Below are 19,998 nucleotides of genomic sequence, written 5' to 3'. Positions count from 1 at the left end.
GATATGATAAAGTTAATAAAATAAATAAAACTCTAAAGATAAATTAATTTAAAATGATATTTATTATTGATAAAAAATTGTAACTAAAAAATAGGTGTTAATGGTATTTACATCAATAATAGTATTATTTTTATATATGTAATTTTATTAATTAAAAGAATTCGGCTATTATTATTTAGAGAAAATAACCTCAGTGACCAAAAATCCCATATAATATACGATTTTAACCAATTTTTTCCGGATTTGCCAAAATGACTAACAAAATCGCAATGCGATCGCTAATTCGCAACGCGATCTCCATTATCGCAAATCAGTTTCCAGATTCGCAACGCGATTATGACTATCGCAATGCGATTTTCCTAATTCGCATTGCAATTTACGTATTCGCGTTGCGATTTTCATAATTCGCAATGTGAATACGTAAATCGTAACGCGATTAAGTAAATCGCAATGCGAATTAGGAAAATCGCAATGCGAATACGTAAATCGCAACGCGATTAAGTAAATCGCAATGCGAATTAGGAAAATCGCAATGCGAATACGTAAATCGCAATGTGAATCTTACTATCGCAATACGATTTACATAGCGCCATTCGTATTAACGCGTATTTTTTTTTTCAAATTCCAAACACGAATTTTTTCTTAATATATCGGAAACTGAACCGTCCACAGTAATCGCAACTCATAACCTCAACCTAAAATCACAACACTCAGTCCCATCTCCATCTCTCACTCTCTACGGCAAATCCGTCCTCATCTCCGAAGATTTCCGTCCCCATCGCCGCGAAATCCCTCACACCATTCACAGTCGAAATCCCTCACAATCATTCAGAAATGGAAAATCAACCTCCGAGGGTTTTTTTTTATTTTTATTTGAAATTTTGCATTATTTTAGGTTTTTCATATTGATGATGATAAGTTTACTGGTAATTCAATAATAGATTAACCATTTCACTTAGATTTCTTATTAAATTCATTCGATTGCTGCCAATACTGCTAAACTGTTTAGCCTGTGAAGTTAATATTTGTCTTTGTTTTGTCTTTTGGTTAAATAATGCAGAAGAGAATAGTTTCGAGAATGAAAATCGCAACGCGGAAATAACTATCGCAACGAGAGAATCGCAACGCGAAACCAAAATCGCATTGCGATTATCATTTCGCGTTGCGATTCTCTCGTTGCAATAGTCATTTCGAGTTGCGATTCTCTCGTTGCGATAGTCATTTCTGCATTGCGATTCTCATTATCTCGTTGCGATTTTCATTTCAACCAAAAGACAAAACAGTGTTGCAAATTTTAGTTTCAAGAATAAACTACTATTTATGTTTATTGTTTTTGGTATATCTTCACAGTGTAGTTTTTGGTATATCTAACTTGGTATGTTTATTGTTTTTGTAGAAATTTTTTTCGGCTTCATTGACATTAAGGAATAAAGTTAGCCTAGCCACTACAATTGCTCCGAAGCTTTCACCTGCACAAAGAAAATTGTTTGAGGAAACCTGCTTCGGGCCATGGCTGAGAGTAAAGCATCCGGGTGGAGATGGTCTACGATTCAGACACGATGATGTAGGCCGGTACACTCGTCATATCACCCGCCCATCATGGTTATCCAGGGTTTTTCCTGATGAGTCAATAGAAAAGCTGAACTTACACATCGACGACATGAAGAAATTGTTTAATAAGAAAGATGGTTTTACTCGAATGAATGACGTCGATGTTGTCCGAGTATGCCTTCTACTACTTTTGTATGCCGGCTTTTTAGGCAGAGAGGTCAGACAACCTATTCCTCGGGAGCTAATATTATTGGTAGAGGACCTAAATGCATGGAATCTGTTTCCGTGGGGTTCGTATATATGGAAAGCTACCTGGACTAAGTTTTCGTCTGCCTTTGATGGCCGCAAAAGTTTGCGGGGCGATGGGTCGAAATACACTTTGTCAGGCTTGGTTTGGGCCTTTAAGGTAATAATTTATATATAATGTTTTCAAAATTATAATTAATTATTTAATAATTACTAATGTTTGTTATATTGTTTGTAGATTTGGATATTCGAGGCCTTTCCCGCCATGAAGACATGCAATAAAAACTTCAAATGATATTCCCAGGTATTTCCTGGAAGAGGAAACGTCTGTTGGATTGGGAAGACTTAATACCATATTCAAAATTATAATTAATTATTTAATAATTACTAATGTTTGTTATATTGTTTGTAGATTTGGATATTCGAGGCCTTTCCCGCCATGAAGACATATGCAATAAAAACTTCAAATGATATTCCCAGGTATTCCTGGAAGAGGAAACGTCTGTTGGATTGGGAAGACTAATACCATCTGCGACAATAAATAATGTAAGTTAACAAATACTATCATATATAAACAAGTTATTAATAGTAACGTTTAACTTTGTTTGAGTTTTTATATTTTTTAGGAGGCCAACATTCATTAATGAGAATGACACCCACGGAGGCTGAGCTTGCACTGATTGGTGGCAAGCTAGTCAGCGTTTTCTTGATGGCACGAATGATGAGCAGCCTCCACTTCCTGCACTTCGAGAGCCATCACCTCACCCAGAGCCATCACCTGATCAACCGACTATACACCTCTACAACGAGAGCCATCACCTATCCCGTCACATCATCGAGCCTTCTCCACCCATCACCTCAGATAGGAGACCGACAAAGATGCCACGACTTATATCTCCCTGTTCTCCACCTCCACGTGATGAGTCAAGGGAGTTACGTGATGAGGTCAATGTCTTGCGGTGAGGAGATCGGTACTCTAGCGATACGATGATGCATGGCGTGTGAGGTGTCTACTTTACGTGGTGAGGTTGCCGCTCTACGTGAGATGGTAGTATCGTTGCAGAATGAGGTTCATACTCTACGCAACGAGGTAAGTTTAAGATTTTCCATATTTAACTTGATGATAAATTTACTCGTAATTTCACTTAAATTAACCATTTCACTTAGATTGCTTAGTAAATTTATTCGGTTGCTGCCAATACTGCTAAACTGTTTATTAACACTGTGAAGTTAGTATTTGTCTTTTTGTTTTTCTTTTGGTTGAAGTAAATTTATTTGGTTGCTGCCAATTCTGCTAAACTGTGTATTCTTTAACACTGTGAAGTTAGTATTTGTCTTTGTTTTGTCTTTTGGTTGAAAGTTTGAAATATTTGTCTTGTTTTCACTGTTTAAATATCATGTCTGTTTTTTACTGATATTTGTATTTAATTATTTAGCGGACCGATAAGGTGGATGCTTTACGTCGGGTTTTTTTCTTGCACGACAGAGTTCACGCATCAGACGGCGCACGTGCTATTAAGTCCCGTATACCCCAATAGTACGAAGACACCGCAAGAAGAAGCCTGACTCGCCTGTCATCCCTCAAGAGTCCACTCCTATCGTTGAAGAGGCCCCTATCATTCCTCGAGAGTCCCCTCCCACCGTTCAAGAGACCACTGTCATCTTTGAAGAGGTCCCTCCCACCATTCAAGAGCCCGATTCACATGGCGTCATATGTAGGATTCTTGAGAAACCCTCTGACGTGCCGGACATGAGGGATTCAAGTTGGCTCTGTAGAGTGACCGGCCAGTACATACCGGTATCTGAAGTGGAGAAAACAACTACCGGAAACAATTCTGGATAACACCCTTTGGGCTAAGACCGCAGTTGATTTTTATCTACATGAGCGGAGCCAGGGGTGTTTCACTGACATATGCAAGCTCAACGATGATATCTATTTGTTGCTTGATCAGTTGGTGGGCGTATATTAGGGTCGAAGACAATGGCTATTTCGATGGAAGGTAAGTCTTATATTTTTCTATATTTTAATTTGATTATTTTTTTTAAATTTATGTAAGTTACTAATATATGTCTTTTTTGTAAACAGCATATCGATGCTGGGTGTCACGTCTTCTAATAATTAGGAAACTTAAGGAAAAATAAAAGAAATACATGATATACAATTATGCCGACGTCTTTACGCCGTTCACTTGAAGAATCAACGAGATGAATCATTTGCGTTGGGCAATGGACAAGCTAAACTTTTCCTGCATGGTGGGAGGTCGATAAGGTTAGTGTTTATTTTAGATTGAGTTTAAAGGTATCATAATAAGTGCGCAAATGAATGAATTATTACTTATGATTGCAGTGTTTATCCTGTTTTGGAACGTAAACATTGGCTTCTCGTTGAGCTTCAGATCCCATCCTTAAGGCAATAGTATGACAGCATGATAAATTACATATCATTGGCTGATTTAAGAGATATTATTAAGGATAGAGCTCTCATTTGGCTAAATTCTTGGATGCGATAAATTATTGGACTCGTTCTGGAAACAAGAAGCCAAAGAAGCTCAATATTACAGTTAGCAGAGACGAGACCGCCCACAACAAATGAAAGGACCCAGAGGGATTGTGGTCCTCTCGTATGCTTGGCGTTGGACCGTTGATCACAGGAAGTATAAAGTATCTACCTCCCACCGATAGAGATAGAGTGCAGTAGGCTTGTGGTTTCGGCATTATGTGGCTAGATCGATATATACGAGACGCTGCCTACCTGCATCCGCGTTTATAAAATCCATAACAATTGGTATGTTTATAGGCCTTGTGGTTTGAAAAGTTTGGTTAAGTCCTAGAATTCAATAATTTGTTGTTTGTAGGTTTTAGATGTGTTAAAGTGTTGTTTGAGCAATGTTTGGTTTATACAGGTTAATCTCAGAAGTGAGCTGCGTGAAAATGATGTATGGCTGCAAAAGTTGATTCAATAATAGATGAGGAAATAATAATTGTTGCTTATTTTTTGATTGTTTAATTGATTTGTAAAAGGTGATTTGTAAAAGTTGATTTGTTTAATTGATGTTAACATAATTCTTATTTGTGCTTGTTTAATTGATTGAAATGTAATGGTTGATTTTGTTGATTTCAATCTGCATTATGTTGAAGGCAAAAAGTACTATCGCAATGCGAAATGAAAATCGCAACGAGAGAATCGCAACGCGAAATGAAAATCGCAACGAGAGAATCGCAACGCGAAATGAAAATCGCAATGACAAAATTGTAACGCGAAACTAAATTCGCATTGCGATTTTCATTTCGCATTGCGAAATTCGCGTTGCAATTTTCATTTCGCATTGCGATTCTCTCGTTGCGATTTTCATTTCGCATTGCGATAGTAATTTCCGCGTTGCGATAGACATTAATATGATTACCTATTAAGTGATAACAACTGAACAGATCATAGCAATTTTCAAACTTAAGTTACTAATACTTGCCTAACTGAAAATGTTAAAAGTTCACACATAAAATCAACATAATACAACGTTTGCATTTAAAAATCACCTAAGTTAACAGTCCCAAAAGGTGAAGCCAGTTGTGATTGGGATTTAAAGATGATTGCGATTTGATTGCCTTTTTCTTGACACCATATGAGCTTTGGATTTTGATGATGATCCATATTTTGGTAAAGGAAAAGATGATTGTGATGGCACTGGTGATCCATATGTCAACCTTGTATGACCACTTTCCTTGCACCGACTACATGTCAATCTCTTCTTCTCTTCACCCTTAGACGGTATACGATCGTGACTTTTTGGTCGGCCAGGTAGCCTTCTGTCCATGGCTGGTGGCAAAACTGTTTGTAAGTCATCTGGTATGTCCCACTCAGAAGGATGTGGAATAGGGTAGACAATCTCGGCATAAGTCTGTCGATATACTTCTGTAGTATAGCAATCCATAGCGTATGTGCTTGAATCATATTGGTTTAGATGAAGAGCAACTTTTATAACATGGCCACACGGATAACCAGATGTTTGCCATTTCATATAACTACACGTCCTTGCATTTAGATCGACAAGCCCATTTAAGTTATTATCCAGTACTTCAAACAAAGTGTTTGAACATGGTTCAACTCTCCATGACGTTGACTTCAAAACACGTTTCATTATCTTTTTTCTGTCCATGGTGTAACACAATGTTCCAATGTTCCTGTAAATTTAAATAATACTTAGTAAAATATATGATAAGTTACGAATTCAAAGAAATAATATATCTGCATGATTTCTTTCTTGTAGTACCACTGTGAATAGAGGCTCGAAAAACTCCATTAACATAGTATGGGTAATTTCCGGGAATGACGACTTAGAGCGTTGATTGATTCTGCACTATTAGACGTCATGAAACCATATTTTTTCTCCAAGTTGATGTACTCTTGACCATATTTCAAACCCGACATTCTAGTGTTTGAGCACACTGAGGCAAAACACGTCTTAAACAATTTATATGCTTATTGAAATCCACTTCCCGATAAGCTTTTACAGTCTTCCAGTATGTCCATTTGTGATTTTTTATACCAGTAGACCTTGATTTTAGATTTCTATACAAATGAACACCACAAAGTCCATGAAAAGCATCTGGGAAACACCTTCTAACAGCGTTGTCAATTGAGTTTGCCCTATCGGATATGATTGTCAGATTGCTAATAGGACCTATGCAATCCCTAAGATGCCCCATAAACCATGTCCATGAATCAGAGGTTTCAGATTTGCCAACCCCGTATGTATTGGCAATATCCCATTGTTAGCATCCATGGCTACTGCTAATAAGTTTACTCCAAGGTATCGACCTTTCAAATGTGCTCCGTCAACTATAATAACTGGGCGCATGCAAGTAATAAACGAACGAATCTACAAAATAATATACACAAATATAATCATTTAAATGTGAAATGCATGTAACTAAAAAAAATGAGTCAACAGAATTATTTGATTTACTAACCACAGCACCAATGGCGATAAACAGCAACTCAAAGCGTCCATCTCTATCTGTTTTGATATGAGTTACCGACCCAGGATTTTCAGCTTTAAATTGTGATAATAAGCCGGCAGTTGGCAAACGATGCTTCTGGCGACCCCTCAACAATTCCAAGGCATAACATTGGCTCTCCAAGCTTGAATATGATATACTAATCTTGAACCGAGCATTCATGTCAGTCATAATTTCATGTCCCCGATACCCTGCCATTCAAAAACATTAACTCAGCCAGAAAACCACCCAACACCTTTTTGTTTGCCTGTCTATGGTGAGAAAACTTGGGTTCTTGAACATGTATGTTATCAATAAAAGTCCTAACTTGAAACATTCGCAATCTTTTATCCTCTTTGCAATCATACGCCACATACATTTTTTTCAATCATACATCTTATTTCGAAATGATCTTTGCTTGATTTGTTAACTTTTATTTGATAGCCATCTTCCACACATTTCGTATACAAAGCTATCTTCAAGTCTTCTTTGTATCAAAACAATCATCTTTCTTGATACGAATAACTTTTGTGTAACAATCAACTGCTTTCTTTACCAACTCTTCTTCCGTATCTGAAGTAATTCTGGCATATTCCAGTTATACTCCCGTGGCATTTTCTTTTCTTCGGGGACTTTTTCTTCTTCTTTTTCTTCTTCAGGATTATATGAATTACAGAATAGATCAACATGTTCATTCACAGTCGTAACTTCCTCCTCATTATCATCAACAACATCTTCCTCGGCAACGGTTGTTTCATCATCAAAATTCGGGTATTGACCAATATCAAAATCATTACACGCAGGGTCTGTTTCTTCTTCTGAAACATCATCAAAATCCGAGTATGACCAATATTAAAGTCCGGGTATTGACCAAGATCAAATTTCGAATACTGACTAGTACTCACAATTTTTTCTGTTGGCTCATCATCGTCTAATTGGTCAATACGAAACCGGAATTGGTGCTGAAAGTTGATTAGGATTTGGATTAGAAAGGTTGTGGGTTTTGAGAAAAACATAGTTGATTACTACCCGCTACTGACCCAACAATACTACTTCTAGGTTCAACAACATACAATGTAACATCATCACTTGAAACACTAATGTAAGCAATGAATCGTTCAACATCTTCATTGTCGGTTAACAAATAAACTTTACCATTTCTCTGATAAGATAGCCTAAATACACTTAGGGGCTCTAAATTCAATTTCTTTGAAACACGTAACATTAGAGTTTCATAAGTTAACTTTTTTAATGACAGTTTTAGTTGAAGATTCATGGGTAAAGGCATATATTGTAAAACACCATGAACATTCTCCCATGACCCTCCAAAACACAAATCTATCCAAACATGATCAACATTATGATTTCATGGTGTAAATTAATTTACTAAACAAACGAGCTGCGAAACTAAGGCATGTTGCCGAATGGGGAAGGATGTAGGAACGGATATAGGAACGGATGTCGCCGGAGAGAGTGATAGATGAAGATGGAATGAGTTACGATTTAGGGATTTAGGTTATGAGTTGTTGCTGCTGCGTAGATATATACACAGAAAATTTGTGTTGTTAAACTAAAACCTATTGCGAACTTTGAAAATCGCATTGCGATTCTATATTATCGCGTTGCGATTTTCCTAATTCACAATGCGAATAAGTAAATCGCAATGCGAATTTGGAAAATCGCAATGCGATACTGACTATCGCAAAATCCCAATCACAACCGGCTTCACCTTTTGGGACTGTTAACTTAGGTGATTTTTAAATGCAAACGTTGTATTATGTGTATTTTATGTGTGCACTTTTAACATTTTCAGTTAGGCATGTATTAGTAACTTGAGTTTGAACATTGCTATGATCTGTTCAGTTGTTATCACTTATTAGACATTCATTTGACTATCGCAACGGGGAAATCGCAACGCGAAAATGGCTATCGCAACGCGAAAATGGCTATCGCAATTTGAAATGAAAAATCGCATTGCGATTTTCTCGTTGCGATAGTCAGTTTCGTGTTGTGATTTTCTCATTGCGATTTGTCGGTTTCGTGTTGCGATAGTCTGTTTTGCCTTCAACATAATGCATATTGAAAATCAACAAATCAACTATTACATTTCAATCAATTAAACAAGCACAAATAAGAATTATGTACACACCAATTAAACAAATCAACATTTATAAATCATTTTTTACAAATCAATTAAACAATCAAAAAATAATAATAATTCTTATTTCCTCATCAATTATTGAATCAATGAATCAACTTTTGCACCCGTACATCCATTTCACGCAGCTCACTTAAGGATTAACCTGCAAAAACCAAACATTTACTCAAACAAGACTTCCTACACATCTAAAACCTACAAACAGCAAATTATTGAATTATAGGTACTTAACCAAACATTTTCAAACCAAAAGGAGTATATATGTTAACAAAACTTGCATTTGACTTACCAATTAACAATGGATACTTTCATAACACGGATGCAGGTAGGCAGCGTCTAGAATATATCGCTCTAGCCATATAATGCCAAAACCACAAGCCTACTGCAGCTCTATCTCTATCGGTGGGAGGTAGAAACTCTGTGCTTCCCGTCGTCAAACGCACAAAGCACATGCATACGAGAAGACCACAATCCCCTCTGGCTCCCGACGATTGTTGTGGCACGGTCTCGTCTCTGACAACTGTGACATTGAACTTCTTTGGCTTCTTGTGTCCAGAATGAGTCCAATAATTAATCCCATCCAAGAATTTAGCCAAATGAGAGCTCCATCCCTTGATAATATCTCTCAAATCAGACAGTGATATGTAATTTATCATGCTGTCATATACTATTATCTTCAGGGATGGGAGCTGAAGTTGGACGAGAAGCCAATGAAGACGTTCCAAAACAGGGATAAACACCTGCAATCATAAGTAATAATTTATTTATTTGCGCACTTATTTATGAACACCTTTAAAAAAAATTAAAAAAAACACTAACCTTATCGACCTCCCACCATGCAGGATAAAGTTTAGCTTGTCCATTGCCCAACGAAAATGATTCATCTCATTGATTCTTCAAGTGAACCACGTGAAAAGCCGCCGACATTACTGTATATCGTGATTTTTTTTATTTTTCCTAAGCTTCCTTATTATTAGAAGACGTGACACCCACGCATCGATATGCTGTTTTACAAAAAAAAGACATATATTAGTGAATTACATTAATTTTTAAAAAAATTAATCAAAATCATATATAAGTCAAATATAAGACTTACCTCCCCATCGAAATAGCCACTGTCTTCAACCCCTAATAACACACCCCACCAAGACCGATTAAGCAACAAATACATCTCATCGTTGAGTTTGCTTATGTCAGTGTAACACCCTTGGCTCCGCTCATGTAGATAAAAATCAACTGCGGTCTTAGCCCAAAGGGTATTATCCAGAATTGTTTCTGGTAGTTGTTTCCTCTCCACTTCAGATACCGGAAGGGTACTAGCCGGTAACTCATACGAGAGCCAACTCTCATCCATCATGTCCGGCAACGGTGGGGGTTTCTCAATAATTCGATATATTATCCCATGTGAATCGGGCTCTGGAATGGTGGGAGTGACCTCTTCAACGATGACAGTGGCCTCTTGAACGGTGGGGGGGACTCTTGAGGGATGATAGGGGCCTCTTGAACGATTGAAGGGGACTCTTGAGGAATGATAGGTGAGTCGGGCTTCTTCTTGTGGAGTCTTCGCACCATTGGGGTGAACGGAGACGTAATAGCACGTGCACGCCGTCTGATGCGTGAACTCCGTCGTGCAAGGAAAACCCGACGTAAAGCATCCACCTTATCGGGCTGCTAAAAAAATTAATACATAAATCAGTAAATAAACAGACATGATATTAAACAAAGACAAATATGTTTCAAACTTGCATTGTATTCACCCAAGTCATTATTCTATCATAGTTCACAAAATGCATCAGATAACATTCCAGAAGTAAGCACTTATATAAACATTTAAAAGGACAACATATATAAACATTCAAGAAGAAGAATAGTTTACTTTCGCAACACGAAACTTACTTTCGCAACGCGAAAATGACTATCGCAACGCGGAAATGACTATCGCAACGCAGAAATGGCTATCGCAATGCGAAATGAAAATCGCAACGACAAAATCGCAACGCGAAACACAAATCGCATTGCGATTTTCATTTCGCGTTGCGATTTTGTCGTTGCGATTTTCATTTCGCATTGCGCTAGCCATTTCCGCGTTGCGATAGTCATTTTCATGTTGCGAAAGTAAACTATTCTTCTTCTGCAAATTGAAACTTGAATGGATTACATTACTTCAACCAAAAGACAAAAACAAAACCAAAATCAAATACTAACAAAAACAGTTTAGCAGTATTGGCAGCAACCGAATGAATTTATTAAGCAATCTAAGTGAAATGGTTAATCTAAGTGAAATTACGAGTAAATTTATCTTCAAGTTAAATATGAAAAATCTTAAACTTACCTCGTTGCGTAGAGTATGAACCTCATTCTGCAACGATGCTACCATCTCACGTAGAGCGGCTACCTCACCGTGTAAAGTAGACACCTCAACACGCCATACACCATCATCTTTGCGTAAAGTACCGACCTCCTCACGCAAGGCATTGACCTCATCACGTAACTCTCCTAACTCATCCCGTGGAGGTAGAGAACATGGAGATAAACGTCGTGGCATCTTTGCCGGTCGCCTATCTTGCGGTGATGGTGGAGAAGAGGCTCGATGATGTGATAGAATAGGTGATGGCTGTCGTTGTGGAGGTGTATAGTCGGGTCGATCAGGTGATGGCTCTGGGTGAGGTGATAGCTCTGGGTGAGATGATGGCTCCCGAAGTGGAGGCTGCTCATCATCCGTGCCATCAAAAAAACGCTTACTAGCTTGCCACCAATCAGTGGCAAGCTCAGCTTCCGTGGGTGTCAGCCTCTGTAATGGAGTGTTGGCCTCCTAACAATATAAAAGCTCAAACAAAGTTAAACGTGTACTAGTAATAACTTGTTTATAAACATATGGTAGTATTTATGTTAACTTACATTATTTATTGTCGTATACCATAGTAAATCTTCCTATTGCAAGGTCCGTTTCCTCTTCCAGGAAATAGCCCTGAGAATATCATTTGAAGTTTTTATTGCATATGTCTTCATGGCGGGAAAGGCCTCAAATATCCAAATCTACAAACAATATAATAACAAACATTAGTAATTGTTAAATAATTACTTTTAATTTTGGAAACATTATATAAAAATTCTTACCTTAAAGGCCCAAATAAAGCCTGTCAAAGTGTATTTGGAACCATCGCCATGCAAACCTTTTCGATCATCCAAGGCAGACGATAACTTATTCCATGTAGCTTTCCATAAATACGAGCCCCATGGAAACAGGTTCCACGCATTTAGGTCTTCTACCAATTTGATTAGATCATTCGGAATAGATTGTCTGGCCTCTCTGCCTAAAAAGCCGGTATGCAAAAGTATTAGAAGGCATACTCGGACAACATCGACGTCATCCATCCGAGTAAAACCATCTTTCTTATTCAATAATATCGTCAGGTCTTCCACGTGTAGATTCGGCCTCTCCAGCTCAGGAAAAACCCGGGATAACCATGATTGGCGGGTAATGTGTCTAGTGTACCGACTTACATCATCGTGTCCGAAGCGTAGACCGGTGATTAAGCAAAACTCCTCCCGCCCAAAACACGTATACGCAGGTGGAAAATTAAACCATATCTCTTCATCACGACGTTGTATAGTATCTGGTAGATCCCTAGTCATGGTTTGAAGAAACAGGTGTGTCAACATCACATCTCCACCGGGATGTTGTACTTTCAGCCATGGCCCGAAGCAAGTATCCTCAAACATTTTTCTTTGTGCAGGTGAAAGCTTCGACGCAATTGTTTTGGCCAGGCTGACTTTATTTCTTAAGGTCAATTAAGCCGAATAAAAGTTCTACAAAAACAATAAACATACTAAGTTAGATATACCAAAAATTACACTGTGAAGATATACCAAAAACAATAATAAACATAAAGAGTAGTAGTTTATTCTTCAAACTTAAATTTGCAACACTGTGAATTTCTTATTTGTCTTTGTTTTTTGGTTGAAGTAATGCAATTCATTCAAGTTTCAATTTGCAGAAGAAGAATAGTTTCTGAAAATAAAAATCGCAACACGAAAATGACAATCGCAACGCGAATTTGACTATCGCAACGAGAGAATAAAATCTCGTTGCGATTTTGTCGTTGCGATTTTCATTTCGCGTTGCGATTCTCGGTTGATTTAATAAGCAATCTAAGTGAAATGGTTAATCTATTATTGAAATTACCAGTAAACTTATCATCAATTTCAATATGAAAAACCTAATAATAATGCAAAAATTTCAAAAAGAAAATAATTAAAAAAACTAACCCTCGGTGGTTGATTTGGTTGATTTTCCATTTCTGATTGTGAGGGTGGCTCTGTGAGATGGAGATAGACGAATTTTGCCGGAGATGGGGACGGATTTCGTCGGAGATGGGTGAGAGAGTGAGAGATGGAGATGGGACTGAGTTGTGATTTTAGGTTTTAGGTTATGAGTTGCGATTATGGGATATATTGTGGACGGTTCAGTGTTCTAATATATTAATATTCGTGTTTGGAATTTGAAAATAAATTACGCTTTGCGATACTAATGGCGCTTTGTAAATCGCATTGCGATTATGTATTATCTCGTTGCGAAAGTCAGTATTGAGTTGCGAAATTAAGTATCGAGTTGCGAAAGTCAGTATCGCGTTGCGATAGTCAGTACCGCGTTGCGATTTTCCAAATTCATTGCGATTTTCCAAATTCGCATTGCGCGCATTGCGATTTTCCAAATTCGCATTACGAATTGGGAAAATCGCAACGCGAAATTGGAAAATCGCATTGCGATAGTCATAATCGCGTTGCGAATCTGGAAACTGATTTGCGATAATGGAGGTCGCGTTGCGAATTAGAGATCGCATTGCGATTTTGTTGGTCATTTTGGCAAATTCGGAAAAAGTTGGTTAAAATCGTATATTATATGGGATTTTTGGTCACTGAGGTTATTTTCTCTATTATTTATTAGTTTACTAAGTTAATTAATTTGTAAATTAAAACTATTTTTAATTAAAAATCCATCCATTCATCCAACTTCTTTATTATTATTTATTTTTGGGTAAACTATACCAGTGACTATCCAATTATAGTCCCTTTTCACTCTGACCACCATTTTTTAATTATTATCATTCAGGTCACCCAACTATTTAAATGCATTCAATGAGGTCACTGGTCGTTCACAGTTAACGGAAGTGCTGACATGACTGTTAATAAAATTAGTATAATTATACATTTGATAACTGCTATTTATATATTCTATCAATTTAGTCATAATTTTAATAAATTAAAATAAATTTAATATTTGAATCATATTATGACACATGTTAGTAGTGCAAAATATCATGACACATGTCGCCATCCGATTGGAGGATTTAATTTATTTTTAATTTATTTTAATTTAATATATTTATTTTTCACCAATCAAAGGATGACACGTGTCACTCTCAGGTGGAATGAAAATTAAAGGCACTAAAGAAGAGGCCATGAGATTTGAACTTATATTGTATGGGTGACAAAGGAGAGCATCAATCACCGGGACAAGGCAAATTATTTGTCTTAAAATGGATTACATGTGGTATATAACTTGTATCTTAGTGTAATTTTATATTCAAAATATTATATATATCTTAACTTAAATTCACATCTTAATAAAATTGAATATATATTTTATTTTTATCTTAATTAAATTATATATATATATATATTAGTCTTTTCTAAACTTAAAAAATATTTTTACCTTAACTTAAATATTTAAATTTTATTTTTATAATATTTTAAAATTAAAATAAAAAAATATTTTTTTATAGTTAAGATAAAAATAAAATATATTTCTAAATTAAAATAAGAATAAAACATATTAATATATATATTAAAATAAAAATAAAAAATGCATTTTCAAGTTAAGATAAGAATAAATAATATTTAATAATTTAAGGTAATAATATAATATATTTAATAATTTAAATTAAGAATATAAATATGTAACAAGTTAAGATAAAATAAAATATATTTTTAAGTTAAGGTAGGAATAAAATATATTTTATAAGTTAAGATAAGATTAAAATATATATTTTTAGTTAAGATAAGAATAAAATAAATTAAATAAGTTAAAAAATAAAATATATTTTTTAATGTTAAGTTAAGATATATTTAATATTAAGAATTTAAGATTATACTAAGAAGCAATATATATAATATGTACTCTATTATAATCCATAAAATGTGCTTATCTCGGTGGTTGATGTTCTCCTTTGTCACCCAAGGGACAATTTGATAGAATATACAAGTAACAATGACTAAATGTGTAATTATATAAATTTTATTAACTACCACGTCAACATTTCCGTTAACGGTTAACGGCCAGTGGCCTGATTGAAGCATTTAAATAGTTAGGTGACCTGATTGAAAATAATTCAAAAATGGTAGTTAAAGTAAAAAGGAGCTATAGTTTGATGGTCACTGGTATAGTTTACCCTTATTTTTTGTGAAACAAGTCAAACAACCATCTATCCAACTGACTAATCAATTCAATCGAACACTAAAAGTCTGATTGATCTGACGTAGATTTGTTTCATAAACCTAAAGTACACTTTGGGACCCAAAAAACAACTGGAATTCAAAGTTCATAACAATGGGTTTATAATTAAAAACTACAATGATACATAAATATTAGCAATGCATAAGTTAGATAGATGCACAATACCTGCATCTCCCACCGAGATTTGAGTCTCCACAAGAGTTAAGGTTAGCCATTTCTATCCTGTTCCATCTTATCCTTAGCATCAATAACTCCCAAGAAGATACCTAAATTACATAATCTGATCTTGCCTTATCAACAGCTATCTTACATATCCGACGCGACTTTGGTGCAACTATGAGAATAGATGGCATGTTTGTCGATTGTGTCCGGTTCCTTGGCACTTGCTGCAATGCAATAACCGTTTAAAGGGTCCTTTGTGTATATATATTTTCTTTTTCCTTTTAGGAGGATTGGAGACATGACGGAGAGCAGGATGGCGTACTTCAATTGTAGAAGATTTATTTTGTACAGCCATATCTGCTGTTGCAACTGGGTTTATAGAGTTTGAATACGATGACCAGAAAGCATGGACCGTGAAGTACTCCGAAGTCCGAGCAAAAACTCCTTCATAATTGCTGTAGGACAGCAACAGCATGACAACGTGGAAAACCATTCAGTTGCCATTCCCTACAGCTACAATCCCAGAGATCATTGTTCAATACATAAATTGCACCGAAACTGTCAGACTTCGAAAGTGCTACTATGTGACACTGGCATTGAAGCATGTTAGCTTTCAAAATGTGATGTTCTAATTTGAACTCCACAGCAGGAGTTAATTTTGTCAACCATTGGCTTGAATCCGACTTCTGAATACTCATCAATTCCATCATCTTACAGCAAATGGTATCAATCATCTTATTAGCAATCGGTATAACAGAAAGCTCAGTTATCCAACTATAAAATGCGTCTGCAACATTTGATGAAAAATGTCCATATCGATAACCTTGAAAGAGAACATTTGACCAGTGTTCAGGTCCACTTTGCAAGAGGCTTGTGCAAGATCCACTCACAAGCCTCTGGTGAAATATTTTTGACGTTCTGGATAGATTTTCTGAATCATCAAGTGTAGTTGCACGAGCAGCATCATAGAAATGTGTGATAATTACTTGAAGAACTTCTTCAGTACACAAGTAACTGAAATCCCTCTGTCAGATGATGGAGACAATAACCATGGTGTGAATTCTTGAAGATCATCGAAATAGGGTTTTTAAGCCCAATCTGTCTGTCTGCTACAAACGTTACTGGTTGGAATGTTGAAAGTGCAGATTTCAGTTGCACCAAAAACCAATGCCAATTATCTGTGAGTTGTAAATAAGTCTCGGTAGTTTTGGGTTTGTTATTTCAAGATAGCTTTTAGTTAGTTAGGATTAAATATTATCTTTAGTTTGAAATTTAAATGCACTGTACAGGTTGTTAGGAATCTAAGTAGAAGTATAACTCTAAGTGCTAGACTATAAAAGGACTTACTGTGTAAATGTTTAATATATGAAATACTGAGAAAACGAACCTGGTTTTCATCAGTTTCTACATTATCATCATTGACAACATCAGCTACAGCAAAAGCGACAGGGAAAATGCCCTCATTTCCATCCAAAGCTGTAACAGTCAGCAGCTTGGACTGATATTTTGATTTTATGGTCACAGTGTCAAGGAAAAGGAGGGGGCGGCAGCCATTCTTGAAGCCATGTAATGAAGCTTGCAATGCACCAAATAGAAGATTGTTCTCGACAATCTGCCTAATTAATAGACTAGGTAACTGATTGTAACCCTCATCATATGGAACTTGAGGCTTCTCTTTGTCAGACTCTAGTCCGCGCCACACATGTGCATATCTTGCTTTGAATCCATAATCCGGAAGAATTCCATTGATAATTTCCCTTGGTTTTAGCATTAGGTTAAGCTCGTAACTTTTCCTCTACAAGAAACATGACCAATTTACTAGAGACCTTGGTTTCACTAATCTTTTTAATCAGAAACAACTTTGTGGTAGATAACATTGCAGCTTGAATGGTCCAATGGCAACCTTCAGCTCTGCATTTTGCGATTATATACCTAGACCTATTAGTCTTAAAGGTATATTCAAATCCATGACCTATGGAGAACTTATTCATATCACAGCAACACGAAAATCATGAGCATTATTAAACTGTTCCTCCAGACCAGTTAAACAATTTAACAAGTTTCTGAAGTGCATTAGCATTAAGAGCTTCAGGAGTAAAGTTTTTGGATTGTCCATATCTCTAGTAAGAGAAGCCAATGAATCAAGCTGCTCAGTGTCTCCAGAAATAGAAGCAGCATGAAAAATACTAGGAGTCACGGGCTCATCCACCATTCCAGACCTGCAATGAATCCACCATAACCATATAAGATTATAAGAGTGATAGAAGATAATGACATTATTCAACCGTAGGATTGGACCTGGTTGCCTAATGATGTTAGCTTGAAGATGAATTTAGTTATAACCAAAGTCCAAAAGGCATCTTATTTATTCTGGGTAGGAAACACTATAATTCCTCATTACCTAATATTAGTAAAGTGAATACTACCTACTGTGGGACATAGACAACTGGTCGCTTGTTTGATTCTCATTTGTTAAGACATAAATATCCACAGTTGCCGAGTTTCCATGAAAATCCAGCAAGTGTTGCAGGTTTTTGTCGTTAGAAACTTTGATAAGCGACTTATTGTTGTGTGGAATAAAGTATTTAATGGTCAAGGAATCAGGATTGTAATTCCACATCTATGCCACATCTGCTTTCAACTCATCAAATTTGCTTTCAGTGTTTATACTAATCGCATTAGCTTCTTCACCAAACCCCCCCCCTGAACAAGAAATCACAACAAACTTATATTTCATCACTTATTGTCACCAATAACCTTGTGACCTATGTTACTCCAATTCTTCATTTGCTTGAAGCCTCATGTCAGACACATATTCAGACATGGAATGGGGCATGGTCCTTCAAATATATGGAAAAACGTAAAAAAAAAAAAAAAGAGTTGAGCATGCCTGTGTTGGGGACATCTATATCCAACCCTCACCCTCCAAGCAACATATATAGCTAGTGACGCATTCATGGTGACAAGAATTTTAACGATTGACACTCTCAGACAAACAAAATACAATCGTCACTGTTAAATCCTGCCAACCAGCCAGTACCAACAGAAAGGAAAAACTTTGGAATTGAGAACAAGGTCAAAGTATTATTCGTTGAGAAACAAATTCATCCAGCCAGCGCGTACCAGCGTTAGAAAAGCAGTTTCATATCTCACTGCTGAAAGAACAGATTACCAAGATTTACAAGTTGAAATGAGACAAATTACTATCAAAGAATTTACATACTACTAACCCTTTTTATGATAAAATTTTACTATTATGTTCATTATTTTCAAACGTCCATACAAAACAGCATTAAGAGAAAAATCATTCAGAATCCAGAGTTATTTTCAAATAAGTGAGAAATTAACTCTGTTCAACATGCACCAATTTCAGATTTTGCAATTGAAATCATGTCAATGTCTAAAGAATATAATGACATAACCTTAAAGAGTGGAAATTTAATTATTCAAGTGGCCATGAAAGTTGTTTAATTAAAATTTTGTTACAATCATATCACTCATTCATAATTAAGAAAGAAAAAAAAACTGACATTTGATGAGATATAGTATAATAAGAGTTTTAATATTTAATATTTATATATATTATAAATTTAATATAAATATAAATTATTTAATAAATTTATTTTTTATATTTAAAAGTTATATTAATTTAACCTTTATTATTCTCTCAAATTATTTAATTTTCGTTGTTTAGTATTATCCCTTGATAATTGATTAAATATCAAACTATATATAAAAAGATATCTAAACTTAAAAAATATTAAAAGTGAAAAAATCAGTTTTAAAAAAATACTATTAAATCAATATAAATATTTGATATAACCTGTCTAACTTAAAAAATAAAAATATATAATTATACTCTTCAGCTTTCCAACGTTAACAAAATGCCTCCATAACTATATTTTGTCACAATAAAGAGTCGTTTGGTTCATATAAGATAAGATTATATATAGAAATAAGATTATTAGAATATTATATTATTTAACATATTACTGAGAATATTATATTATTTTGTTTGATCTATTTGGTATGAATATAAGATTACAGTGTTTGGTTAAAGAAATATAAGATAAGAAAATATATATTCTACTAAATTGTCTTTGAGATATATTTTCTTTTTAACAAGTTAAATTCTTAATATTAAAGTCAAAAAAATTTACATCAAAGTTCATAAAAAATATTATTTTTTAATAAAATTTATTCACAAAAAACTTAATATTTTTTTATTTCTTTCAAAGTACATAAACATACAAACACCAATATAATTATATGTTTATTTTTAGATACAAAGATATTGAGAGATGTACATACTTACACGGTTATGAGTATGTGTTAATTGCTACACTTTTTTATTTTATTCATGCTACAC

The 19,998-nt window shown here is 35.3% G+C and overlaps 1 protein-coding gene across 1 annotated transcript; it reads right to left on the bottom strand.

Annotated features, from left to right (window-relative positions):
• Nucleotides 1-15,733: 15,733 nt before the first annotated feature.
• LOC120196359 lies at nt 15,734-17,400 on the bottom strand. The gene is made up of 4 exons (XM_039198184.1): nt 17,017-17,400; nt 16,131-16,654; nt 15,952-16,084; nt 15,734-15,853 (listed from the first exon to the last, which is right to left on the bottom strand). Exons 1-4 carry the CDS (start codon nt 17,398-17,400, stop codon nt 15,734-15,736), a joined length of 1,161 nt encoding a protein of 386 aa, XP_039054115.1.
• Between the last annotated feature and the right edge of the window lie 2,598 nt (nt 17,401-19,998).

Source organism: Hibiscus syriacus, unplaced genomic scaffold (genome assembly GCF_006381635.1).
Source record: "Hibiscus syriacus cultivar Baekdansim isolate YM2019G1 unplaced genomic scaffold, ASM638163v2 tig00117032_pilon, whole genome shotgun sequence".
Classification (NCBI taxonomy): domain Eukaryota; kingdom Viridiplantae; phylum Streptophyta; class Magnoliopsida; order Malvales; family Malvaceae; genus Hibiscus; species Hibiscus syriacus.
Note: the sequence above shows the minus strand (reverse complement) of the source record. Positions and strands in the feature narration are given on the sequence as shown.